General features: G+C 43.9%; 1 protein-coding gene across 5 annotated transcripts in view; it reads right to left on the bottom strand.

Moving 5' to 3' along the window:
- Positions 1-27,948, bottom strand: part of ABCA1 (ATP binding cassette subfamily A member 1) — a 92,639-nt gene that overhangs the window by 13,031 nt on the left and 51,660 nt on the right. For 4 of the 5 annotated variants that reach the window (XM_038123695.1, XM_038123694.1, XM_038123696.1 and 1 more), the window contains 26 exons: positions 23,203-23,289; positions 18,530-18,770; positions 17,805-17,944; positions 17,450-17,566; positions 15,050-15,238; positions 14,043-14,248; positions 13,774-13,950; positions 12,958-13,180; positions 12,384-12,605; positions 11,569-11,773; positions 10,932-11,045; positions 10,289-10,460; positions 9,645-9,776; positions 8,986-9,125; positions 7,834-7,971; positions 7,142-7,362; positions 6,640-6,712; positions 5,911-6,113; positions 4,869-4,917; positions 4,071-4,184; positions 3,588-3,739; positions 3,034-3,158; positions 2,562-2,660; positions 1,185-1,374; positions 935-1,029; positions 533-565 (listed from right to left, as the gene is read on the bottom strand). In XM_038123695.1, the coding sequence (XP_037979623.1) occupies positions 533-565; positions 935-1,029; positions 1,185-1,374; positions 2,562-2,660; positions 3,034-3,158; positions 3,588-3,739; positions 4,071-4,184; positions 4,869-4,917; positions 5,911-6,113; positions 6,640-6,712; positions 7,142-7,362; positions 7,834-7,971; positions 8,986-9,125; positions 9,645-9,776; positions 10,289-10,460; positions 10,932-11,045; positions 11,569-11,773; positions 12,384-12,605; positions 12,958-13,180; positions 13,774-13,950; positions 14,043-14,248; positions 15,050-15,238; positions 17,450-17,566; positions 17,805-17,944; positions 18,530-18,770; positions 23,203-23,289 (3,857 nt within the window). The remainder of the gene's footprint in view (positions 1-532; positions 566-934; positions 1,030-1,184; positions 1,375-2,561; positions 2,661-3,033; positions 3,159-3,587; positions 3,740-4,070; positions 4,185-4,868; positions 4,918-5,910; positions 6,114-6,639; positions 6,713-7,141; positions 7,363-7,833; positions 7,972-8,985; positions 9,126-9,644; positions 9,777-10,288; positions 10,461-10,931; positions 11,046-11,568; positions 11,774-12,383; positions 12,606-12,957; positions 13,181-13,773; positions 13,951-14,042; positions 14,249-15,049; positions 15,239-17,449; positions 17,567-17,804; positions 17,945-18,529; positions 18,771-23,202; positions 23,290-27,948) is intronic. The other variant, XM_038123699.1, reaches the window with a different exon arrangement.

The following is a 27,948-nucleotide window of genomic DNA, read 5'->3' on the forward strand; positions in this document are numbered from 1 at the left end:
ATGCTAAGACACGACTATTCACGGACCTCCACTAAATGCTACTCCTTATCCCTCTCCATGTCCACGTCTCCTCTTCCTGCAGTACACCCAAGGCTAGCATCTCCACTCTTACATGAAGGGATGACTTTTATTCTCCTACATGGTTGCTTAGCCATGAAGTCTTCTACTCTTTGTTTCTGGGGTTAAACACTCATATAACGAGTGCTCAACATGCTGTCCAAAGGCAGCTATTATCTACTGCAGGCAAAGCAGGATGTCTCCCTGCTGCCCTTGCTGGGAAGAATAGCACCTCACAGAATAGAGTACCAGCATGCTGGTCATGCAAATCTTTTCAAGACTGCTTTCTGCATAAGGAAGACATGCTATCCAGTGCTCTGGGGGTGTCCCAGTTTATCCTTAAACATCTTCCTCCAATATCTGGCAGTTATGAGTCCTATAACACAAACTGTAAAGCAAGGTGGATGTGTCCTGATAAATACTATGGTCAAGGTTTAGTAGACATATAAAAGCTAAGGAAAATGCAGTAACTCACCTGAACTCATTCACCCAGATTTTATTCTTTAAGCTGCAGAGAGAAAAAAAGAGTTGATATATAATACACAGATCCAGAGGAGAGACAGACCTAACAAAGCTGCAGGCACGTGGCCAGGGGAAAGAGTGCAATAGCCTCTCACATCTGATATAGCTTCCACAATTCCTCTTCAGTGTAATCCCTAGGCTTCCCCCATAATCTGCCTATGAGGGTCAGCACACAGAATCACTCACAAAGCAGAAACATCACTTGAGCTGAGGATCAGGGCTATCTGAGGACCTGAGTGGATTTGGCTCACTGCTGAAGAATCTGGGCTGCCCAGGCTTATTTGCCTGATCTGTGCATCACCCATAGAGCAAGCAGTGTTAGTCAGGGAGGGAAGGGGAAGTGTACAACAGCTACCTTTTCCCGATGATTTGCGCGTAGGTCTTCACTAGGTAGTCTGATATATTGCGGCCTGTCAAATTCTGGAGGATGTCAGCTGTGTCTTGCTCACGCTGGTGTCACCAATGAAAACACAGATAAATGCTCATTAGAAAACACAGGTGTTCAGTGAAATAAATCTCGTACAATGCTGCATGCAAGAATCGCACCTAGCCACTCTGCTCCTCATGAGCATTCCTCACTGCAGTACCACTGAGCTCCCTCCTACCTGTGGGGGTGGCAGGCCACCTGCACCAGGGGGGCATACAGGCAGCATCTTCTTGATCTTCTCACTGCTACACTCACAAGATGGGGAAGGATTCTCCATGCTCCAGTTGCCTTTCAGGAAGATATCCAGCACTGACTCTGGGACTGAAGCAGTGGCCCATTCCTTCTGCCCCACAGTGCAAGGAGTGTCCCTGTGTTTGGAAAGAGACAAGAAAAGCAGTTTTTAAGACAAATACGATGGACTTTGCTTACAAGAGATTTAAAGATCAAACTCCACAGTCTCCAGAAGAGGCAGTGTGTTTCTCAAAGGAGCTTGACCTCACAAACAGCTCAGAGCAACAGATCAGACTCTGCAGCTTTTAACAGATCCCACTGCCAAAGAAACTGGGGCTGGCCAACACTGTAGGGCCAGACACTCCCCTCTTTGCATTATAATTAAATGCTTTGTTTCAGTCAGTCCCAGCAGGCACACTGTCCAGAGTTCAGGGAGCATCTGGAGAATGCACTTAGTCACACGGTTTAGTTAAAAGTAGTCCTCCAAGGAGAAGATAGTTGGACTCAATGATTCTCATGGGTCTCTTCTGACTTGAGATATCCTGTGATTTTAAGTTCACAGCAGAGAATCTTCTTGGATGACTCCTTGGATATATTTCTGCCTTTGGGGCATCAAAACACTGCTCTTTCCCAAGGTGGGCAGCTTTTTCCCCATGGCCCATTGGTGGAATAGCTCAGCTTTCATGCCTGTTATGAAGGATGCAGCTTACTTTCTATCACTGACCATTATATCAGACACCTTGCCTTCCTCCCCATCATCCTGTGAACATCAGCTGCAGGTCTTCTGGACACACCAGAAGATGCTCTGGAAAGAGCATCTTGGACTCTTGCAGTGTGTACCTCTTCTACGGTCACAGACTAGATCTTCAGTGACTTGCCCAAGGCTGTGCACCAAGTCAGGTGGCAGAGTTAGGAAACAACAAATGCTGTCTGGCTGTCCACTCCTTCTGCTGGTGTTTGTGGGGTGCTAACTCAGGTTTCTAATGCAGCTGGAAACAAATGATTGTGTAGGGGGAGTAGCTACAGTCAACAACATACACCAACATAAATAGGTCCTTTACCATGTTCAGGACCAAACAGTAACTTGAGTCATTTGCTCTCTCCTTTCCATCTCTATCAGCAAGGACTTGCACTCAAACCTCAACTTCCTTACCAGACTGAGGGCTGCCAACTTTAAAAAATGGTCTGAGCAGAAAAAGTATTACAACTAATTACAACTATTTTTGCTTAAATCCTGCTCTGGTCATGCATTACTATAATTTCCTAAAGTCAGCTAGAGCTACCAGGGATGTGCCTCCTGTTCCCAGACCAGAGTTCTACTTACAGGATGGAATGTCCCTGCATACAGCGTGTCCCAAACCCTGGCTTATCAAGAAGGGCATCCAAAAGCTTGTGAGTGCCTGCATCTTCTGGAGCATCGTTGCTATGGGAACAGCAGAAAAATACTATCAGTCAGTGTGGTAACAACCACACAGCAAAAGAAGCAACAGAGCAAGGCCAAGAGCACAGTGAAAGGATGTGGGCAGGGATTTGCCCTTCAAGAATGCTTGGCCTAAGAGCACACACACATTCCAAGTCTTTGCACACAGTATTATTAGGAGAGCCATGGCACCATTCAGAAATGGATATGGCCTTGCCTGTACTTAGAGCTGGCATTTAAAGGTCGAAGAAGAAAATATCACAACTTTCTTTTAAAATGTGCTTCTGAGGTAAGCACAAAACCCAAAAGAACCTGTTAAGGAACTCAGTAACTCAAGCTCGCAAAGAAGATAATTTATAGGCCACACAAAACATACCTAATAAAAGTGTACTGCTCATCATACATCCAGGGTTGCAATTCCAGGCTGGGATACTTCCCAAAAGGAGGAACAATCAGGCTGAACATGAGAGCAATACACACAAAGACAGCTGGCAGCACAATCTGAAATTGTAAGGAAAAACCACGTCCTTTTTATAAGCAAATGTTTCCAGAGGCATCCGGAGTTACATATGATTCATTTATTGGATCAAAACTTTTTCAAAGTTTCCCAGGAATACCTTTGCTATTTAGACCAAAGCAGTGCTAGACACCAATGCAAGATCTATCTTGGCATTCAATCTGGGAATTCACTTCAGCTGCAGAGGATTTAGCTTGCAAATGCTGTTCTCAAGGGCAAAATTACATTCTGCTGTGCAAGAATACTGTAATCACATGGTTTATCGCGCAACTCCTTTCCCTCCATGTGCAGTGAAGGCTAATTTTGGTTATCTGCATTCCCTTGAGGTTTTTAGCCCACCATCAACTCAGACTACAATACACAGTCTAGAGCCGTCCCTGATAAGGGACTTTGCTCATGTTGGAGGCTCTCACCTGGGCAAAAAAGCCCTTCCTGCTTCTCTTAGCAATGAGCATCCTCTTCCATAGCAGAGCCATGAACTGCTGCTGGGTGAGCTTCCAGCCCTTCATTTGGTAGGAGCCTTTCCCATCCATGCCACTGAGAAGGTCTGTCTCTCTGGATTCTGCTAGCAAGAAGAAATGACCCTCATTCAAAAGTTCAGAGATGCTCTCTGTGCTGAAGACACAAGGTGATGGCTGGAGCAGCCACTCTCATTCATAAAAAAAAAAAAAGCATAGTCAGCAGCAATAACAACAGAAATTTACATGAATGTGTTTTCTCCCTTATCTCTGAGCTTTGAATGGGAGGATTAAGCAGGCTGTGCATCCTGCACTGTCCACTATTTCTAAAGGCAAATATATCACCACTCCTTTGGCAGACTCAGCCTTCAGATCCGCAATACCTGTAATATGAAAGAGCATCCACAGCAAGAAAACAGGCTTGAACTCTAGCAATACCTGGATCTATGTCTGAGTCATTAGGATCAAATGCATCATCTTCTGTAAATGGACGAAGGCAGCTCTGTCTGTCTCCAAACACACGTCTGTTCCTTCTGGCTGGCAATGTACCATCTGAAAATAATGCAGATATGGTTACCTGAACTGCTTCAGTTAATCCCCAGCTAGCCCCAGAAAAAACAAAGCAATATAATTTTCATTTTACACGTCTTGCATTTGCAAACTGAACTGATCTGGAGTGACTTCAGTGCAATTAAAAAAAAAACAACAAGATTGTCATTCTGCAATGGGTCATGTTTCATGCATCATACTTTCTGTGATGTATCAGAAACTTCTTTTAGTGCACTTGACCTCTTTTTTGTTTTTCTCCCAGGAGAACAGGCTGCTCTCATTGTAAGAAAACTCTCACTTTCCACATGAGAGTCATACATAGACATGTGACTACAAGTGCAATTTGCTGTTATGAGCACTCGGTGCAGTGATCTGCTCTCAGAAAGAGAAAACAATTTGGACCCTACTGTGGTCTGATGCATCAGGAGTTTTTCAGAGCAGACAACAGTGTCAGTCAAGTAATTTGCAATATACTCAAACAACAGAAGCTCTTCACTATTACAAAATAAATATACTACCAACTGAGTCAATTGACCTTTACAGCACAATAAAGCTTACTTTAAATACACTAAATCCAGCTACTTCAGGTCATTAAAAATACTAGGACAGAAGAGCTTCAGTTCAGTCTCAATCAGGCTCTGTCACACCTTGGTATGTGTCACTTCTGCAAGGGACAACTACACCCACCTGAGGTTTCTGCATCCACACCACTATCATCAGCCACTTTCAGGAAGATCTGAAAAGGAATGATAAATGTCAGTGAAAATCCAAAGAGGAGAGATATTGTAGGTACTGCTTCAGAAGATGCCATGTGAGACTGGCAGATGCAATGAGAGAACTGAGGACACTGAGTTTATCCTCTGCATGATGGCGATATGGACTTTGTGGCTTCTGTCCAGTTTCCAGGAGCCAGACTGCTACCAGCTGCTCCCCCTTTCCAATATGAGTTTGCAGGCCATCTCAAATATGAGCTCTTTCCTGTGTCTCAGAAACAGACCTAGTAACTAAACTTGGAGAATCTCATATTTCCCCATGTCTAACAGCTCTTTCCTGAATAGGCACCTTCATGGAGCTTGACCCATGGACTCTCCTATACCAGAAATAACCCATTTTCAAATTGCAGATAACAACCAAGGCCTTCATAGCTGTGAAGGACCTAGAGGGCAACCTCAGTAAGTGACAAAACCACTGTTTCAGTTTCCCTTATAATTCTTTAAAAATAAACAAATAAAAATTCTACACAGAGATTATGTGCATGATACTTCTGTGATAAAAAAAGAGAGACCTGGCAGCTGGAACACAGTCACATGGAACAAACCCTGAAACCATAAAAAATCTCTGACAAAGGCATATGTCTAAATTGTTTATGTAATGTATGTATCCAGTACTGAAATGTATGTTTTCAGTTAAATGCAACACAAAGCATCCCTAAAAATAACACAGATATTAGAAGCCAAATCAGGGGCCAACCTACACATGATATCTCAGCAAAGTGCAGATGAGCACATAGGACCTATCCTTTCTTGTCTGTACCACATTTCAGTTTTTAATGCACACCTCTATGAGCACGCTCTTACACATGGCAGAATACAATTCATTTTGGAGGGAAACCCAAAGCTGCCTGTTCTGTCAATTTTTAGAGAGAAACAATAAGGCTTCATCTATTCTTTATTTTGCCATGATTCCTTCTGCCTAGTTTAAGACAAATAGGAATCAGCAGCTCACTTACCTCCTCCAGAGTAGTTTCCGAGATGCCATAGCTGGAAATGCCGAGATCAGAAAGACGGTCATCAATTTCATGGAACAGCTCCACAAAAGCTCCCTCTTTAGCAGCTTTGTATGGCAAGACATAGGTTAATTCATGACCTATGTCCTCCACCAGTCTTGCCTCAGGAACATGTTTTGTAATGAGATTTGAAATTGCAGACACATCTAAGAAAAAAAAAAAAGTAAAAGATAGTTCTGTTCTGGTTACCACTCATTATGTGGAAAAAAGAGCTCAGCCTTAAAAATCCTGCCAGAAGAAATGGAGGACAAATAGGACATCTCTGGAAAGAAGCTCATTTCCATGAAGTGTCATTTCTTTTTAATTTAACCCAAGACTGGATAAAAGCCTGGACCAAAGCCTGGCTACACTTCTTATATGCAGAATTTGGGAGAGCTTGTACATGCTACTGGAAGACCTGCAAGTAAATCACTGATGTACAGCTAACCAACATATACTGCTAAAAGGCCACACAGCTACATAATACTTGCTTACTGTATCTCAGGACAGCTTGAATTCAAAATGGTTCACTCAAGAAATGCATTCCAGTATTTAAAATACCATCACTGTGAATTTAATAATTTCCCCAAGATAGTAGCTACCTTGGAGCAACAGGGTTAAGATAGCTGTCCAAGGTGAGCTACAGAGAATGTCAACTGGGATTCAATCTTAAATTTTTTTTCCAAGCCTCACCTATTGTCAATGTGTCACTTTCATGGTCACTGCCAAGGCCAGCATCAGAGCTGCTCTGGGAGACACTGTCATCCTGGTCACAAAAGAGAGGACAAACATTATTTCCTGTTGTTCATTCAAAATGAGGCCCACCAGATGCTACATACTAACTAAGTCCAACTAGATGCTGCAGATGGTGACACAGCACGGTAAAGGGCTAAAACAGAAGTAAGGTCATGGGTACAGAAGTGAGTGTTAAAAGTATACTTCACTTATTTTGTGTCTTTCTGATCAGCTTGAGACCACTGTCACTGAAAGAAACTATAATGGGGATGTATGTCCCACACAACAGTTTAATTAGTCATGGTCTGGCATAGTACCCACTGGACAAGTAACACTTCTTTCTAAGAATAAGGGATTTTCCTTTGAGACATTCTACCATAGAAAATCTTAGCTGCTGCTTCCAAAAAGACTAAGATTTCATGAAGAAAGAATAAACATGAGCAGAAAAGGCCAGCTGTACCTTTTTAAGATAGGAAACCGTGCTGCTGCTGTTTCGGCAGGAGCTCAGAGAGGAATCTACATCCTTTTTGACCAGGGTCAAATAATAGCCTGTTCCCAGCTGGTTCTTCAAGAAGAGAGAAGAGCCAACACAGCAGAGTTTGCCATGAGAAATGATGGCAATCCGGTCTCCCAGAATATCTGCCTCATCCATGTGGTGCGTGGAGAGAATGATAGTGCGACCTGGAAAAGAGCAAGGAAGACGTGGCTGCTAAGTCAAACAAACCTGTGCTGCCACACGAGAGCCACAGTCACCTGTATCTTGCCATGAAGTTGGATGGGAGGTAGATACCACAATTTTGGCTCCTTTGAACAAGATCAGGAGTATGGAGAAGATTCACAACTGCTGTCAAAGGGTTTATTCTCCCCACTCAGCAAAGGCAGGTTTAATTTCATGTCTGCAAGGCTGGTTGCATGGCGCAGAAAAGGACATTGCTGAACACCAAGTGTGATTTTCTGACTTTACCTGCCCACCGTCATAACCCAGTAAAAAAGTCTGTTCATGAATTCTGACATGAATAGGAGGAGGAAAATATACGGATAAGAGATCCAAGCAGCCTTGTCCTGCATGGTCTTTGTTTGAGAACAGTCCAGAATCAGATTGATTTTCTTTTGCCTTCCACAATACATTTATTAAGAGTAAAGATGACATACCTTGCCGATACTTCAGAAGCAGTTCCCATATTCCTCTGCGAGAATAAGGATCCACCCCAGCTGTAGGTTCATCCAGAATTACAACCTTGGAGCCACCAACAAAAGCTAAGGCAACAGAGAGCTTCCTCTGCATGCCACCTGTCAGGCACAAGAAGAAAGAGGTGTTCAGGCTGATGCAGAGGTGAGTTGAACAGCAATACTTGCAGTATGATGGATAATGAGCTCTCTGAAAGAAAGCAGACTGAGGAGAACAAGTACTGCTGCTGTTTCAGGCCTTCAGGGTCCCACCACTTTCTGGACAGTGGATAATTCATCTGGATAGTCTTTCCTCAGTGGAGTCTAACTCTCCTACTGCAGGGAACCACACCTTGTATGTCCACAGTGAATTATACTGTCTCATCACCAGGGGTAGCAAATCATCAGCTTGGAGGCCTGAGCTTAATCATAAGCTTATTTGGGGATCTGGAACACAGGTCTCCAGAGCCTGAGCTGCAGAAATAAGTCCCCATAAGACTCCACTTCCATGCAAGTGTTCCAGAGGAAAAAACAAGGAATTATATTGCATTCCTCAATACTAAAGTCAACCACGGTCATCTGCTCTCCCTCCCCAAAGTCAAATGTGCAGTCTGTACTGATACTTGAGTATCAGTACAAGGCATGTCAAAGACAAGACAAAGGCATGTCAGCCCTTATAGTATCCGGTACAGACTGACACAGGAATTCTGCCCCTCCTGAACAAAGGAGAAGGGCACTCCAGGTCACCAACTGAAGGGGCAGAAGTCAGTATAAGGAATGCATGTATGATTCACAAACAGCAAGAGACTTGTAGACTATGGTCCACACCACCCTCACCTAAACTCATAAACCCCAAATATATGAGTAAGCTTTGGACAACATACAGCAAATGCAGCTGAACTATGTCATGATGGAAAAAAATGCACAATACTCAGAAAAACTGAGAGACTTGTTATGGCCATTAGATAGCTTAGACTATGCAAGATTCACTAAGATACACTGATTAGGTACTTAATAAATAACTGACTTTCTTGAATAATAAATAATTGCAGGATCCCATCAAGGTCCATAATACAGCCTCTGCAAAAGCCAGTGGATTGTTTTTGAGGCTGAGAAATGTAAAAGACATGAACCTACCAGAGAGCTTGCTTGTCCTAGCTTTCAGTTTGTGAGGCAAACCAACATCTGTTGCCATCTGCTCCATCTCCTCTTTCACCTTCTTTTCTGGCAGCCCTTTGAGCCGAGCATAAAACCAGATGTGCTCCTCCACAGTCAGCCTAGGGAACAAATGCAGCCTCAGGGCAGAGTTGAAAGCACCATACAGGGATTCGTCCCTTTTATTAGCATTACTGCAGGCATTTCTGTTTCCTCAGGAAAATATCTTTTAAGGCTGAGGTTCCAGGAAGGAGCCACAGACTGGGTGCACTCAGTTTGGGCCTGACTTCAGGGTGTGGCTCTATTCAGCACCCATATAAATAATCCTTTTTTAAGGGTGCTTGACAGTACCACAAACAACCTAAATCACTAGGCACTGGGGAAACACTTGGCCTAGCTGAGTGGAGTACATTATTAACAGACATGAAAAATGAAAGTGTAAGGTCTTGCTGGTCATTCCCATGCACTTTGGAATGTGCTAATAAACAGAATGTTCCTGTACCAATCCCACACCACCCCACTGTCTCGCACCATGCACACACAGAAAAAGGACTGTCAATGCCGAAAGCACATTGCTGTATCCTAGAGAACCCAAACATTGTTGGATAGCATCAGTCCTACATATCCCAGATGATACTCACAAGTCAAACAGCACATTGTGTTGTGGACATACACCCAGGTTCTGCCTGATGGTGCTAAGCTCAGAGCGGATATCTTTGCCCAGGATGAAGGCTGTACCCGAAGTTGGGGGAAACAAGCCAGTCAAAATGGACCTGAAAGCAAAACAGAAGAGATAGCAGGTTCCGCCACTAGGAAACAGTGGAAGTGAATTAAGAGTGGGTGGAAGCCCTGGGGAATCCCGTATCAAGAAAGTAGCCTGAAAAACATCTCACTAATGGATTTTAAATAAACCAAACCACAAAACAGATCCAGTGGTGATCAAAGAACACCCACATGGCTGCTTGAAGGAAAGATTTTCTTCCTCTAAAAGCTTCTTGTTCTTTCAGTACCAGCTTGCTTTCTTTCACTGGTAAGTCAGAATCACAAATGGCATTACTACTAAATGCAACCTACAGATTCATTTGACCCAGCCTCAACCTGAATCCCCTGTGGTTCCAGTCCCCTGTATCTGTAAGGCAGCAGCACAACTAGACTAAATCAGCAGAGGCATTCTAGTCTGCATCAGCTTGCACACTGTGGTTCTATGGCCACCTCTAGTATATGGATAGAGGTTGCAGTATTCAGTCACTTCCCTATTGCCTGAAATCATTTACTTTGTTCTTACATGGTAGTGGTTTTTCCTGCTCCATTATGTCCCAGAAAGGAGGTGATTTGTCCTTCATAGAAGTTAAGTGTGAGACCATCTACAGCAACTTTCTTGCCATCACGGTAAACCTTGACCAGGTTCTGGATGGAAACACCAAGACTCAGATGCACCGGCTCTTCTTCCTTGCAGACTGGAAGAAAACACATAGTAGAGATATCTGATAGGTTTTAGCAGAAATTGCACGGGAGTTTTAATAGACATCACATTCCTCCAAGCCTGTGAAGGAATGAGCTATAGGAAGAACTGACCACTTTCTTCCTCAAAGATAGGAATCTTCTTCCACAGAAGTTGTCATTTAGCTATTGTCTCTCTCCTGGACTAATTTGGGAGTTGGAGATCTCCAGTTTTAACAGGGTCAGCAAAAATACAATGCCTTCTCAATTCCATGAGCCTGGAGTACCCAGCTGCAGTCAGGTGAGCAAAGTACCCTGCATTTATCTGGATGCACACACCTGATCAGCATACCCAAAGCGTGATAACAAAAGGGTGACCAATTTTACCTATCTATGCCAGTACTGCTCCTGCTGTCCTTGGACTCTCATTTCAGAAAAAAGTAGACCTTAACACTTCACTTCCCAAAGGCTCTGTGTCCAGCACTTACCTTCTGAAGACCCATTCTGGTCAGGATGGGGGTGCTGCCTGTCCTGTGGTTCCTCCCCAAACCAATATGACTTTGTGAAAGGAAAGTACCAGGGTCTGGGAATCCCATATTGGCCTAAAAACAAAAGCATTACATGAGCCTGAGTGCATCTGTCACTTTTCTTTAATTAGCTTTCAGGGCAAGAAGGGAAGTATTCCACCCACAGTAAGCCTCCAGATGAGGCACTAAGGAGAAATCTTTCTATATGAAGACACTGACAGACTCTGAGTAAGAAACATCTAACTTCACTTCAGGATTAAAAACCCTATGCTGAAAGGTACTTAGTAGCACATGTGGTACTTACACTCAACTCCTCTCTTGCAGCACAGTCTGTGAACTTTAGAGGAGGGAACAAGCAAAGTACAGCAAAGCTTCTGGGGCTAGATCAGCCATGGCCACAATGGGGCCATGCTTCTGTGCTAGGCAACACTCACTGCTAGCAGCAAGCAACAACCTTGCTCTGACACTGGTTTTGCTCCATGATCTTTACATAGGTCTGCTTAAAAATGGGCCAAATTTGCACCTCCGCAAGTGAAAAGGGTGAAAGGATTTATTTAAAAGCCTTAAGACATGATTATCTCTCAGAAGTAGACCTCACCTGGGAAGACAGATTCAATGTACCAGGTCATGACTCCATACAGGAAGGTATCAAACAGCATCATGACAGCTGATGTGGTGATGCTAAAGCCATCTTCTTCCAATGGGCTCTCAAAGAAGTTGTCCCACTGAACACCAACTCCCTGCTCCTCAAACAGTGCGAAGTACTCACAACCAAAACCAAAGGCTACTGGAGACAGCAGGCTCTGAAAATGGGAGGCATGAACACGCACTGAGTTTTTTTACATCTACTCTCCAACTACTCATCTCAGTCATAGCACAAGAATAAGGGACATTGTCCATATGAAAAGTCCAAGTTCCAGGGACCGTTACTGTATTTGCAGATACAGAGTGGCATATTTGGTCTAGATTCCAAGAGGCCTGAAATCTCTACCGGACCTCCACCCAGAAATGTGGTGGAGGTCCGGTAGATTTCTATCTTCTTTCCCTTACTCTTTGGATTTTCCTGCAAGGAAAAACAGGTTGCTAACAGTCACCATCTTCAGACAGGTAAGAAGTGCTGCGCAGAGGAAGGGAAGGTGGTTCCTTCAGCCTGCACGTCTGGTTGTACAGTATGACAGCATACACAAATCAAGGCAGCTTAGTCCAGCTGCATTACTTCTACTACCAAAGCCAACAAAACCCTCCCAGCAGCTTCAACCACATTCAGTAAATCTCTTTATCAAGCCCAACCCTGAAGATTTTTACACCAAAAATTAACCTCCCATTGCCACTTCCCCCCTTGTAACAGTGTCCAGCTGCTGAGTGCCATACTGGTGGCACTCTGGTGTCCAGGAAAGTTTCATCAAGACTCACCGCAAAAATCTTGAGTGAGAAGCTGATGTGGTCCTGCCAGGCAACACACAGCACATAAGGCAGGTACAGTGTGAAGTAAACAATGCCCCCACAGGCAGCTGCCAGGTTGGCCCTGGAGAACACGGTGCTGATGAGGAAGCACTGGAGGATGGTCACAACACCGAAGATTGAGAGGAAAATGAACACCACACTAGGATCACTGTAAGGCAGCAGATTCCCCATCTGGCAGGAGAACAATAAGTGCATGAGGTTTTGAAAGGGCTCTCCAAGGTACCTCTGTTATATGCAGCTCTGCAGAGCTGCTGCTCAGCAGAGGCAGGGGTTTCCTGCAATTTGCACAACAGCCTTCCCAGAAGTGAGGCAGTACTAGAGGCATCTTTTCAACAGAACTGAATCTACAACATTCCCTCCTGCTTTCAGCCGCACAGTCCTGTTGTTCCAAAATTCTGTTCCCAAAAAGTGACTGGTCAACATATATCCACAAACTCCTCCCTAGTATGTCAGTGCAGACCACTGCTTAGCAGGCTCTAAAGGCTCTAGAGTCTGCTGCCACAGGCCAAACCAGGCAACTCACCTTCAGGATCAGCACCAGCAGTCCTGCACTCATCAGGAGAGGGACAAGGCTGCTAATGAACCAGCTTAACCAAAGGATGCCATTGTCAAGTCCCATAATTCTCATTGTTTCTTTCAGCCGGGCTTCCTTCTCATACACAATGCCCTTAATTATCACAGCCACTGAGTAGATCCAAGCCAGTGTCATGAAGAGAGGCATGGAGCGGCTCATGACACGCAGAAATCTGAGAAAATGAAGGAAAGGGGCCAGGAGAACCAAGTGAGAAACATTACTGCAACTTCAGATACCGCTTCAAGGGCTATCAGAGCATGGTGACAGCTAAGGCTTCACTGCACAAAGCAGCTGATGTGCAAAGCCTGACACAGAATCCTTGTCTCACCATGAGGTAAGGTGGATGGGTTTAGAGCATATTGCCAGTTAGGATGGGAACTGGAGCTGCAACTGTCACTCAGTGGAAGAGTGGGTGCAGAGAGTTGCCTTGCCTGGGGACTGCTCTCAATTGTCCTCTTTCCCCTCTCCTGTGCCTGTCTACATTTTTTCCCCCAGTGCTATTTTCACTTGCGTCAAGTGTGTATGGTCACACCTAAGGAAGGTACTGTGGATGTTCAACTCCAGTACCCTCCTGGGCAGGACTCCACAAGTCATTACATATTCTAAATGCTCCACGTGGGTGCCCTAATTCTAGGGATTAGGAACACTATGGAGATCGCCTCCTCACTGATAACAGAGAAAAAAAATCATGCCTGAGGAGTGACAAAAGCCCATGTCTCCCAAGCTCCTTCTCCTGGGAGCTTCTGAAGCAGCCTGCATACATACATGTCATCCACATAACATGGGTAGGGCATCTGCTGCACATAAACTCCTGTCTTCTTCTCCGTGCCTGTCTGAACCCTGATGATGGCCTGTTCTACCACATCCTGCAGGTAGACAAAGCCTCCCCAGACATAGCGCATGTCCTCAAAGGGGTCAGCACGGGGACCAGGATCCCAGTACCTGCACCAAGGGAACAAGACCTTTCCATTAGAAATCCTCCTCACCCCATCCTTTATAGGAAATTGATCATAAGGCAGGATGTCAGGGCTCACCCATCTTTGATCTTGTTGGTCCTTTCCACATTATCAATGTCCATGCGGATCTTGTATTTCACATGTTGAGGAAGGTCTGTGCTGTCAGGAGCTATTTCAGTGAAGACTATGCCAGCCCAGAACCTCCTTTCATCCAGAAGTTCCAAGGACTTGTTAATGAGCCGGACTTCTGTGGGCACAGGCTCCAGTTTATCCAGGTTGACACACTAGACAGGGAGAGAATTGGAAGCATTTATGGGATACACTGCCAAATTATAATGTACTTTGTTTAGTTGTGGGGTGGAGGGAAAGAAAAGAATACTCCAATGGTGATGTCATGCCCAAGAAAAAAAGACAACAGCATCAGACTATTTTGCAATGGTTTGTTGTAGACCAGCAAGTTGCAAGAGTTGTCATTGCTTCCTGCTTGACAGTCACCTACCAGTCAAACATATATCACTGAGAAATACCCCAGCAAAGGCATTTTCTGCACAAGAGGTTAGCTAGCACCGCAGTACTACCTACAGGATCTCATCCAAGTATCAACTTCCATAAATAGTCTTATTTCATCTGTTACCAATATATCAAAGCTGATTCAAAGCCTCTAAACATCAGTGGAGAGACCTGAAGGTTCTGGATCAGGCCCTTAACAGGCCATGGCCTGTTTCTGTTTGCACTCGTCTCCCAAGCTGATGAGGCAAAAAGTAGAACTAATTTTGTTCCCTCCATTTGAAGCAGCTGCTAGCTTTACCACAGCCCCCAGGTAAATCCCAGACTGAAGTATGAACTGCTACACTGCTGGAGACAGCAGCAGCTTTCAGTCAGTAACAGAAGGGCAGGAAACCACACACAGTGACAAAAGCAAATACTTCAAAAACAAGACCTACAGTTAGATTCCTACATCCTGGTTGCATCCAGGAAATGGATGGAGGAATATCCATCTTCCCTTTTTAGAACATCCCACTGCATGAGTGGAGATCAAGCTGCTGCCCTCCCCCAGCACCTTGCCCACACTAACAGTATCTCACCTCCATGAAGCGGGAGATGGTCTGGATAGCCCGGTCTGTCTCATTGAAGGCATCCACCCAAGTGTACACAGAGCCATTTTCTGTCTCAAAGTCCTCTGGACTGTTTGACAGGAAACGGGCAACATCCTCCACTGTCCAGTTGGAAGCTGGCAAGTGCAGGTCCCAGAGGGCTTTGCCTTTCAGCAACGTCTGCAGGTGTTTTGTTTTCAAAGAAGAAATAGTTGTGAGAAGTAATGTTAGATTCCTCTCTCATAATGAAGAAAGCACTACAAGGAAAACAGCTGTTAAGAAGGTGCAGGAAGAGGCCCTCTGTCAATACTGAAAGGGTCAGTACAGTGGCATACTTCCCCTCACCTTCCCTTTGAGAGGGATGTGGCTCCCTCAGTACAGCTACACCATACTGGTGTGCTTTGCAGGCTGGCTGCCTGCCTCCATGTTCTGCCACCCCCTCTCCCAAGGAGAGGGCAGCAGAGAGCCACATACAGCTTCAGGCAAACCAGGGAAGAGGGAGATGCTAGCTCAGCAGAAATGCATTTGCCCAATACTTGGTGCCTAGCTATGCCCACTTCTACCAGAAAAAATCTCACCTCCTGGCTGGGATGAAGAGCAATTGAGGCATGGCTGAAGGCTCAATAGTCACTGTGCTGAGCAGAAATACCAGCACCAGAGGCCAAGTGATTTTTGTGTTTTGGTTTTGTGCCACCAGGGCTGGCTGAAGCAGCCCTGTACAGCCATGATGTCCTTTGTCCTCCTGTCTGGGACAGTGCTTTCTTCACCTGGCTTAACTGCTAGCTTTCTGAGGGCAGGCTACTGTATGCACAATGCCTAGCACAAATGCACTGAAGCAGAAACCAGTCCACTGGGCAGACAATTTAAGGCCAGGCAGGAAGGGAACAGTAATTGTAAATTACATAGTTGAACTGAAGTCAGGGAGATAAAAAGAATAACCTGCAGAAGAGAGAAAACTGCAAAAATCCTTATGATTAAGAACAGGAAGTGGATTTTTTGCCACAACAAAAATGAAAGAGAGGTAAAGAGCTTCCCCTTACTCTGCTGTTAACAGCAAACCAGAAAGCAGTGGGTCACACAGATACAAAAACAACTTTGCAAACTGGAAAAACAGAACAGACCAAGCTACCAAAGGAAAACATACAAAAAGGAAATCCAAGCACACAGGAATTGGATGTGCTGTGCTCTCTTCTCATTTGGTCTCCATGGTTAACTTCTGCTACCACGCACGCAGGGAAATGGCTCAACCTCATCTTGTTTAAGTCCAACATTAAAGCTCCTTAACCCAGAGGCATGTGTTGCCCTTCCTGAAGTTCACAGGCACATTAGCATCAAGCTAGAAGTGGCACGGATGGGCAAGCAAAGCACTTTCCTCTCCCTCAGCAGGAAGAAATATGCCAAACAGACTGTATAACCCAGAAAGTTGAGAGGTGATGGCAAGTCAAACCAGAAACATGACAACTGAAGGGGATGCTCCCTGGGAGCTGCCAAGGCCCTGACAATGAAGTACTCCTGTTTGTGTGAATGTCAACAGGTGACAACAAAGAGACCACTGTTATTACACTTGTACAGAAAAGACGAGATTGCTGGAAGATCAATAATTAACTACCAGAGAGCAACAGCATTAACAAGCAACATAAAATACAAAACCACAGGAGTCCAGGGCTCAGTAAAATTAAAATAATTAGGAACAACATTCACTTTTCAGAGGACATCACTGCAAATCAATGTTTGGGACCTCAACTTTCTGCCTGAGCTTTGTAACGATCTGTTCAACTGTCTCTGGTGCTCTAGAATGTCATGTTGATGGAGAAGTACAACAGGCCAGGTCACATGATTATTCAGCAGAGCATTACACTGGGGTAAAAAAGGAATGAATTTCAAGGTTTATACGACCTGGGGAAGTCTCTGTACACAAGATGGTGCACTTTGATACTCAACCAAATGTGTTGCAGAGACAGCTGGAAAAACTACTCTACAGTGATCCCTCTGTATCTTGATGTTAGTTTTACATCACTGCACTTCCAAAGACATCGGCACAGGGTGCAAAGATCCACCCCTCAGAGCTGCACCTGAGGAACCACAGTGACGTGCTCATGACACATTAGGGCAACACTGCAGACAAAACAGTACATTTTCCAACAGAGGCAGATTAGAATTGGGTGTTAAATGTGCACTGCTTCTGTTTGCAGGAGACTGTTAAGTAAAGGAAGGAATGCAAATCATAATGCAAGATCAGTAGACCAGTACAATCAAGATCTCTTTCAAGAAGGGGTCCCATCCATAGTATTTATATGCCCAATTCAACACTGAAGTACCATTTAAAATAAATATTTCATCACTTATTGCAAAAAACAACAGCAGTGGTTCTGGCAAGGACAGCATACTGACCCGAATGAGATCCATTTCCTGACTACTTTCCATAAAGGTCCAAATCTTTGGGCTTATCTCCTCCCACATTCCCCCGAGGTCACGAAACACACCCAGCTCCTGGAATGTCCTGTTAACCTGTCACAAAGAGGAGAGGAAGGTTATTTCCAAAAGCTGGCAGAGACCATCATGAGCTGAGAGGGTGTATTGAGCCTTCAACAGTAAGTGCATGGGAGGTGAGAGATCAGGGAGGCTGTGCTTTTGCAGGCAATCCTTCCTAGGCTTATATTTGGGTCCAACTTAACTAGAGAGGATCAGCTGCACAGCCAGAGGACACAGCTAATGCTACATTATCAGAGGACAGGGCTAGAGTTACCTCAGACATGACCTTCCTTATAGCTGGCGTATCTGGAGTGTACAAGATCTTCCCAATCAGCAAGGGTTTCAAAGCCCTCCAGATAATCCTGGAAAGCGGGCTGGATTCCAGGTTCTTCATTAGCTCATTGCAGTAGGGTGCTGAAGAAGAGCACAAAGGTGAGTGGCTGAACAGCACAGTGACAACTGCAGAAGGCACAGAGCTTCAAAAACAATCAAAGCTGAAAGCAAAGCATTTTTCAGACACAAACTCCCTCCTTTACTGCAAAGCTCCACAAAAAGCCCCTTTTAGCCCAAGCAGTCTGCCCAATGCACAGTCTGCTCAGTGAACAAGTAGCAACCAGGTAGCCTCCAACATGAAGAGCCACAGTACTATTCTGCAACACTCCCACAACCCCAATGCATGGCACAAACAAAATTTGTCCGGAAAAGGTCAGATTTCCAGACGCTGCATGTGACTGTGCTCCCTCTCCCACTAAAGCAGATCCACTGCACAGCTTTCTGTGTACTCTACACAGTAGGTAGGTAGCAGGTCTTTGGGAGACTCTGCTAGTTGATAACTTATTGGCCTTAAGTACATATGCAGAATATGTGTATGCCTTTCTGAAACAGCAGTGAATATGTCCCTCAGGATCACCTACTTTCATCTGTGGAAGCTTGGAAAACACTAGCAATGACAATCATGAAGTAGGATGGGACTTCAGACCATGCCATTGTTACACTTACTTGTGGAGTTATCATAGAAGTTAATCACATCATCTTCAGTGCTGTTGCCTCCAAACAGTGCTTTGTAATTGTTATCCTCATACCAGTTGAGGGATTTAATTTTGAGCCCTCCACCTTCAGGATGGCCGCACACGATGCGTGACACAGCCTGATAGATCTGCGTAGAGGAGTTTGAGGCATTCACATTGGTCAGGAACATCACCTCTTGCCTCATGTCACTCCAGCTCTTCATGCTCAGCAGCTGAAGGGGAAGGGCAGAGAAAAGAATGGAAGCAAGTATCGAACAGGATTAGTAAAAGGAGAAGTTCTCTCCATGCACCTTCAAACCACAGAACAGATTTTTCAACAGATACAAATCCCCTTGAACACAATGTCAAGGGGAAGAACCAGGGAAAACAATTCCCCACCACCACAACAGAAGTCTCTTCTGAGCAAGTACTTGCAATGTATCCTTGCCAAGTTCTTTACTACTTTGTTTTCTATTCCAATGCTGTGGGTGGTTCTTGGCCTCCCTGCCCTCTAATGTAGAAGCTGCTTGTCCTCCTGGTTGCACAACGGCTTACATTCCAGTGGAGTACCCTCACAAGGACAGGTGGGGTGGCATATATTGAGTCAGAATAGGAATTAAAGGAACAACACCAAGTGACTGCAACTCGTGGGCCACAAACTGGATGAGCCACAGGCCACAGCAGTGTCACCTGGCACAACTCCACCCAGTCTCCACTGATTTACACCAGGCAGCCAGATGGACCTCCCAGACTGGCATCACTTATTTTTGCCCCAGAAACTCCTTGCCCCATTGTCAACAGCATTCCCAGAAGATCCTTGAAAACAAACCCTTTTGCAGCCAGGAGCCTGAATCACAGCATAAGCTTTGCACACAGCCAGTCACTACAAGGAGCCTTCTGCTGGCCAGCTGACCTGACACCAGGCCTGAGGTGACAACATTCAACCAGCCAGAACAATTCGTACCTCCAGACTCATTTGAGTGGCATAAGCCAGACAATATGCCTGTAATGTGTCATGAACAAAAGCACCTTGCCCTCAGCCTGAGGTACTCACTGCATTAATGCTGCCATATTTGGACATGGCCAAGCTCGCTACAACAGGAAAAGTAACCCACCTGCATGAGCACTGGTTTCATGCTACACTGAGTGTTGCTTTCAGACCTGCTATCTTGAGATGTCAGAACATCACCTCTTTGATGGCGACAATAAGTGGATGCTAAGAAGAAATGAGACAAAGGCAAGAATCTAGGATGCTTCATCTAAGTAACCTTCCAGCTTCCATTTATTTGCAGCTCAGGGAATTTCTATTTCCTAACCCTCAATGACTTTCTTCCATGGTAAACTCCTAGAATTTGGAACATCCGCAAGTATTTAACAACCAGTATCACAGGAAAGGACCTCTTCTCTCTCCTAATCTGGCTGTGGTTAGCTCCATTTGGTATCATGTGGTTTTATTTTTACTGCAAGAGACAATGAGCATTCAATCCCTATCTCTTCCTCAAGTGCCACTCAACTCTATAGTTCTCTCATATCCCCAACTCATCTCTTTTGCAAGCTGAACAGTCTCAGCCTATTCCCTTGTTCCTTTTTGAAAGGCATTATACTTCTAAATGTCCTAACTGGCCTTCTCTGAACTTTATTCCAGTTATGCTATCCCTTTTCAGAGAAAAAAAACCCCAGATCTGTGTTCCTTATCAAAGGGTTTTGTATAGTAACATGGTAAAATGCTACAGCTGGTTCTCTATCCCATTTTAAGTGTTTTCTAGAATTTAATCTGATTTCTTGACTCCTGCTGAAATATCAGGTGACATTAACTTGGATGTTCTTACTGTGCTATCCATAACAGGCACATGCACTTAACAGGGTTAGCACAGCTGCTGAGACACCTATTTGTAACTGCTCATCAACTGTATCTCAGAAAAAACTTCAAATGCTGTGCTCCAACTGCCCTGTTTTCAGAGACAGTAAGAGAGTCAAAGACCATCTGCCACTTTTGTTCACAGTGCATTGGTCTATCACCTTTGTTTAAATAAATGCAGATAATCAAAGTCTAAGACAGCTGGCAAAGCCAGCTGGTAAAGCCAGCCAGCAACAATGCTGAGAGCAGCAGCGTGCTGGAACAACCAACCCAAGGAAAGCACGCTCAAGACTCTCTGGCCTTACAATGGAAGGTAAACCTGACACTTTGTATGACCCATCTGTGCATGTTTCAGACATGCCAACATCTGGACAAAAATTCTTGTTCAAACAACAGCTAAACAACAGCTACTACGTGTCACCTACACAAGGAGCCTCTATTTTCAGATGCCTAAGAGCACATGACACACTGATATAATGCAAGACAGCTGTGAAAACAGCGAAAGTCCAAGTACAAATGTCCAGATTGACTGATTCAAGTGTACTTTCATTTCCTTGCTACTCACTGGTGCCTTTGCCTGCAGCCTGGCACCACTCGACCTGGCTCCAGGTTCACGGTGACCTACAGGACACCAGCATCATGGAACATGAATGAAAACTGTCACACAACCAGTTTTGTTTGTTACATGTGTTCATGCAGATATTTGGATTTGATGATTTCTCATCCAAAAAGCCAAGGCTGCATTTCAGGTGTGACAATTTGAGTGTGCAATTCAAAGGGATGCCTCAGGGAGTTTTTGGTATCTTAGATAAAAAGAGCTCATTTTTGCCCAGCGAAAAGGCACCTGCTTCAGCTAAAGTACCATAAACTCCCTAACATGATAAGCAAAGATACTTAAATAGGAAGCGCAGATAATTCCCATAAACATATGAAGTACTAACCATCTTAAAGAGGGATTGCATTTGCAAACACATTTCTACAAATTATTTTGAAACAGCTTAAGCAAGGAACTTTGTTTCATCTTCGGCACCAGCATCTTCACAGCAGAGCTGTTCATTTTACTCCTCTGGAAGCAAATATGTCAAATCTGAAGGGTTACTAAGCTATTTTTTCTTCCAGACATCAGAGCTGTCTCCCTAAGTGTATCTAAATAGTTGTCCTTGCTCTTGCTGTTTCATCTGCCCTCCTAGAAGTTGATTTAAAGAGTCCAAGGACACAGATCAAATCAATCCCTATACTCCAAGACAAATATTTTGCTCAGACCATTTCTAATTAAAATTCCCTGCTAGAAAGGCTCCCAGACATGGCACAAACAATAGTTCTCTCCACCCTCCCAAGCTGCTGCCCTTTGAAACAAGGGAGCAAGTCCCTCCTTTTCACACAGAAATCCGCCTGACAGACAATAAGAAGTTACTTTCGGTCAAGCCATCTGGAGCAGCTCATGCTGTACACAGAGCAAAATGCTGCCTTTGTTTGCACAGCAGGGCAGAATAAAAGGTAGTCATGCCCAAAACAGCTGCCAAGCAAAAGGCACGTTACCCTGGGACGTTTTCAGCCACATCAGCAAACTGAGTATCACGTGGTTTCAATTATTTTTATCCCAGACAAGAAGAAAAGCCAAGCTTAAATGACGTAACAGGAAACAGCTGTAGTCAAACTCAGAAGGGCAGCCTCCCTGCTAGCAGCAAAAGCTCTTCCATGGTCCTAACTGAAGCTGATCCTGGAATCGTATTAATTTCAATGTGAAGGGAACTGCACAGCAGGTTGTAGGACTCGGGGAGGGGTGCATGCCAGGAATTGTTGGCTGGCACAGCGCTGGCTCCCGGCAGCTACCCCTCCGTGGGAGTGAGGCGCACGCTAACCTGGAGTGACCCGCTCTTGTGCATGCTCCCAGAGGTTACTGCCGTTCACAGCGCAGAGCTCTTGCACTCTGATGCAAAGACAGAAGACTAGTGAAGGGAGGAGGAGGCGGCGGCATTGTTTAGCTTAGATGGAGGCGGCGGCACTGTTTGGTTTAGATGGTTGTGATTTCTGCTCCAGGGAGAGAATGTTTTTGACTAATAGCAGCACTTCAAAGTCAGAGCCAGACAAAAAAGCTTGGATAAGTTTCTGGCTCAACACTCCTCACCCCCTACTCCCCCATATTTGGACTTCTGATTCAAACTTAGGTACACAGGACTTTTTTGCTTAATCCATAATTTCACCTGCAAAAACAAATACTTGTAGTCTCTAGAATGTCAATTTGACTGTGCAAATTGCTGGGTTTTTTTAGTGTTGTGGTGTCATTATGCTGACTACCCCACAAGACTGGAAAACAATCTCTGGCCCAAAATGCAAGATAGATGAAGAGGAAACAGTAGCCTACCACTACTAATTTAAATTATAACAGCCACAGCACCTTTTCCACATGCCATACCCTCACTGCGCATGAAACGCAGTAGATACAACCAATTAATAACCATGATGTGAGTTGGCAACTGGATGTAAAAAAATAGTAAGGAAAGCCTCAATATGTAGTTTGCAAGGCACTACCTGGCAGCAGATGTACTGCAAGCCCAACCGTTGTGCCACTGCTGAGAAGACAAAACACTACAGAAAATGTCCTAATTCCTGTTATGGTATTTGTAACTTGCAGTGCCAAGAGGTTGCGAAGTGCATGCTGCCTGCACGCAGGGAAAACAGCTGTAGGATGGGGAAAAGTTTCAAAACAAGCCAGGGATTTGACTATAAGTTGCTTCTTGTACTTGATCACAGGCTAAGATAGTAACCACAGTTATGTGTTCTCCTGACACAAAGGCTCCTCTTACCTCTTTAACAAGCTTCCCAATACTCTCTCTCAACGTTTCCACAGTTTCTGACAGATCCCACAAGGAGGAATTGAAAGAAAGTTGTCTCTGCAGGAAGAGAGAAAAGGAAACTAGAAGTTACTGCAAAGCACAAATGAAGAAATTAAACTCTTGTAAACATTCTTGCATAGAGCAGTTAGGACTGTTTACATTGGTGGGGAAGATGGAGCTGGCTTTCTGCATTTAAAATACCATGGACTTCTGCACCCTGCAATGTGATAGGATCACCCCTTTCTCTTCTACACAGATGCTATAATCAGAACCATACCAACAAAACGTTGAATGTATGCACATACACTTACAATGCAAAGGATGACTTGCATTCCAGGTCACAAAACAAGCACAGTTTACAGGACAGCACGTGAAATCCCACAAATGCTAAGAAGGGGATGCAAAGTCAGTACAGCGAAGAAAAAGACAATTTGGTGGGTACAAGTTTTCAGTGAGACTACACAGATACAAAGATATTCAGATACAAAGGAGTCCCTACTGCAGTGTACATTATCACTAAAGTCTTCCCATCAGGCCTTGATATTCTTTACCCAAACCAAGGGTGTATTTTAAAATAAACAGGTTCCAGAAAGTAGCTGGCATGCACTGTCACCAAAGAGCAAGACCAACAGACCTCCAGAAGTGGAAGGCATAGCTTTCAGGAAACTATTTGCTCTAGCAGGAAGTCACACTGAAGACAACTCCTTGTTTCCAATTGCTGTACATGTAACTGATGGCCTGGAGTTCGGTTTGTGGGGTTCTTTTTCCCTTTCATTCACATATCTGGATTATCTTGCATGGAAAACATCTGGGCACAATCCTTTTTTCAAGGGAATGAAGATTAAAACAAACTCCTAAAATTTCATATTAGTAGCTCGTTGCAGCATTTGAAAGCATACTAAAGTTATAGCACTGCAACACAAAGATGAACAGCCAAGGCCCATGATTCTAGCACGTATCTTTTGAGCTTAATCTCTTCCTTTTCATATCTTCCCTGGGGCAATTTCTGGAAACTAAGCCTGGAAGTTTTCATTTGTTCTGCTTGATCTGCTGGAGATGGGTAAGACCTGGTCAGTGCCAGCTATTGTAAATGGGCACTGTTCTGCTGATTTGCTGGGATGTTTAAAACTCATTTTCTGAATGCATGGTTAGCTTTTGCTCCAAAGCCAGTTGCAAATTCAGGGAGGATTCTCTAACCTCCATGGATCTCTACTAAATTCAATCCTTAAGATTTGGATAAATAAAAATGTATCATCTAGGAAAAAAGCAATTAAATATCTCACAGGCTTAGACCTTCAAGACATGTTTAAAGAAATTTAGCCAGCAAATAGCAAAGCTACTTATCTGCTCTACCACTACAACTCTAGCAGTAAGGCGAGGTAGAAAGTTCCAGGTTCATGCATAACAAGAGATGTGTTTGTTCAGCTCCGTATACTTCACCAATCTCCACTCAGATTTGTGTTCACTGCATTCAGAGGTGATTCAGGGACAGGGTGGATGAGGAAGTCTTCTGAAGATACTAATTGGTTCAGAATAGTGAAAAGTCAAAATCCAATTGCAAAGGATTAGTGAACATCCTCCTACTGACACACTGTTACAAAGTGCCAGACAAAATCCAGCACTGCAAAGTAATGTACATAGGGAAAAGACAGTTCCACCTTAAGATACCCCTTGTATGGCCCTGAATTAGCTAATGCCACTCAAAAAGAGAGGTCTTAGAAATACAGTGATAAAACAGACCAGCATCAACATAAATCCACAATGCAATCCTGGTTCTCAAGTACTATGCGCAATTTTGGGTTCTCCATCTCTGAAGGAGCTCAGATGCACACAAAGGCCGTGATTCAAGGTAAGAATGGTTTTTGAACTAAGAACAATAGACCCCAGTTCTTCCAATGGAATGTGTAAGGACAAACAGAGATTATGACAAAGGAATGGAAGTGGGATGATTGCCTTTGTGCTTCATCATACAGAACTAGAAAACTTCCAGTGGAATGATCAGTTTAAAACAAAAACAAAGGAGCTTCTGCATATGCAACTTATTCAAAACAGAAAAAAAATCAGTAGACTCTACACAATGCTGAAAGTATTGTGAGTTTAAGAAAGACTTAAAAAAACTAATTGAACATAAAAATCTTACCAAATGCTATTAAACAACAAGATCCCAGAAGCAGATGAGAAAGTCTGGGTTGCAAGCTGCTGAAGAACAGGACATTACACTGAAGAAATGTTATGTGCTTGCCCAGTGGCTGCATCCATTCACATGCCTCCATTAAGGGCCACTGCTGGATACTGAGCCTAACAGGACTTCTTCCTGATCTTGTACATCTTAGGTGATTCAAAGAGCTTGCAAACCTTATTCTGAAATGTGAGGAGTACCCATCTATCCTTTCATACCACAGCACCCTGACCTTTCTTCCCTAACAAATTCGTATCACTTCAAGATCATTTCTCAGCAGAACTTGCAATAGTACCATATATATGGGGGAAATTTTACTCTCTCTACCACTTCTTGAACCTCAAAGCCCACTCAGGAAGCCACTCGTAAGTCATGACCAGAGACAGTAACAAAAGATCAGTCACAAGGGCCAGTCTTCTTTGAACACATGAACATGTCATTAATTTCCCTGTAACACACATCTTTGTAGTGACTCATTAAGTAGTTAATTACATTAATAAGAAACCTCTAGATCCAGGGTATATCCAGGAAGACTGTTCCTACTGTGGGACTGTCTTTACCAGATATCTGCACTACATCTAGGGGCTGGGGAGGGCAATGACTCATTTACTGGCAATGTGCTGCAAAAATATCACCTGTCTATTCTAGGCACTCTGTAGAAAGACAAATGTCTAGCAGGTTTTGAACACAACTGCCCTCTACAATTACTGTGGTAGTGGCTAGCAAGACACCAATTTCTCTTTTGGGGCAGCCAACACCATAATACTCTTGAAGTACTGAGCGCACTGGGCGGACTCTGTGTGCTTGTATGGGCATGCTACAAGATTTACTCTAGTGACAAATACTTGATATGGCTAGAGTTGAAGGACAAGCCTTGAATAAATTCACATGAGACTTACAGGGGATGGACAAATCTGATTTAACATACACAAGAATGCATGCGTTTAAAATGTTGAGAAGTCAAAACATTCAGCCAAAATTCAGTCTGCATCATACAGCTGACTGGTTCTCCTTAATGAAGATGACCCTGCCACATTTGCTTTGAAATAGTTATTACAACTTTATACTAATCTTACCAGGAACTTTCCACTGGCCTCTGCAGAAAAACCACGTGCTTTAAGCTTCTGCTCTTGTTTCCTGAGAGTGGAAGTCTCAAACCTCTGCTGTTTAAAAGGATGATATGGTGCTTGACTGAAAATGCTCTCAAAAGACAAGGAAAGCTACAAATTCAGTTGCAGCACATATTTACACCAGGAGACCTTTTCTAAAAACCATTTTTCAACTGCAACGCATTATCTAATGCTTAGTTCATGCTAATTATTTGACAAAATACCACCCCATATTACGAAGGGAGAAAGAAACAATTGGATTTTCATGTGCTCACCCACAGTCTTTCAAGGACCACTGTAGTAGACAAGCCACAGCATATTTATGGCTTATTACAGATCCATACCACTGGAAGTGAGTAGGGCAAAGCCCTTATTAGGCAGCGCTGTCTAAGAAATGAAATCCCACAGGAGCAATCTGAATTATCATTTAACCTTCCCCCGCCAAATCACATTCAAAACTGGGGACATTTGCAGAGGACTATACAAACAGGTACTTCAATGATATAAGACAGTCAGAAATGTCCCACTGGACTGTGTGGTAATGACTGGGAAATTACTGTCATTGCTCCTCTTAGCCTTTCCCAAACTGAGTAGTTCCTCTCTGGGACAAGTGCTGGCCTACCACAAGGAGAAAGTCAGGAAGGAAATTTGCATGCATGCAGACATATGTAACACGCAGTCATATGCTTCACTACTGTTCTCAAACCAGCTTCTCCTGCCTCAGTCTCACTCAGCTGCTGCAAGGCAAGCCTCAAGAAGAGATGATGTGTCCACAAGGAGCTTGTACAATATGTCCTATGTCCTATAGTCTTGCTGGTCAAAAAGGCTTCAGAGAATGGATGCTGATTAAGACATAGGCCATGGAATCGGGACTTTTTAAAACACTTTTTCCATCTAGTGGAGTGAACACTCAAAAGACGGAAAGTTTATCCTCCATCTTGGTGCCCCATGATCACACCCAGATTTTCTGCTGGATTTTGATCTGAACAGCATGCCTCAAGTAGGTTCTTACATGAAAAAGAGTAAGGACACAGACTTTAACCTCCCTACTATACCTCCAATGTGCTTGGCTCTGTTTTTGCATCCTACAGAACAGGCTAAATTCATCCAATACAAAAGATCAGCGACAGAGCTAGAATGTTAGTGTGAAATTCTGTTCTTGTTTTAACTGTATCACTGCCCTTTGGGCAACACTCAAGGTGTTCTGGATAGAACTGAGGAGCAGGTATGTAAAATGTTTATTCCTTGCCTTTCTTTTTACAAAAAAAGTGCTACAACATTTAGAGCTCATGCATTTTATCATGCATGCACTTTAATTTTTTTTTTTAAACCTTGATCTGTCCATAATTTGCTAGTAATTACTGCATTTTTGAGAGCTAATTAGAACACTTAGCCTTTCCCTAAGGCTGCAAATGCACACACATTTTA

The sequence above is a fragment of the Motacilla alba genome, chromosome Z (genome assembly GCF_015832195.1).
Source record: "Motacilla alba alba isolate MOTALB_02 chromosome Z, Motacilla_alba_V1.0_pri, whole genome shotgun sequence".
Taxonomy (NCBI): domain Eukaryota; kingdom Metazoa; phylum Chordata; class Aves; order Passeriformes; family Motacillidae; genus Motacilla; species Motacilla alba.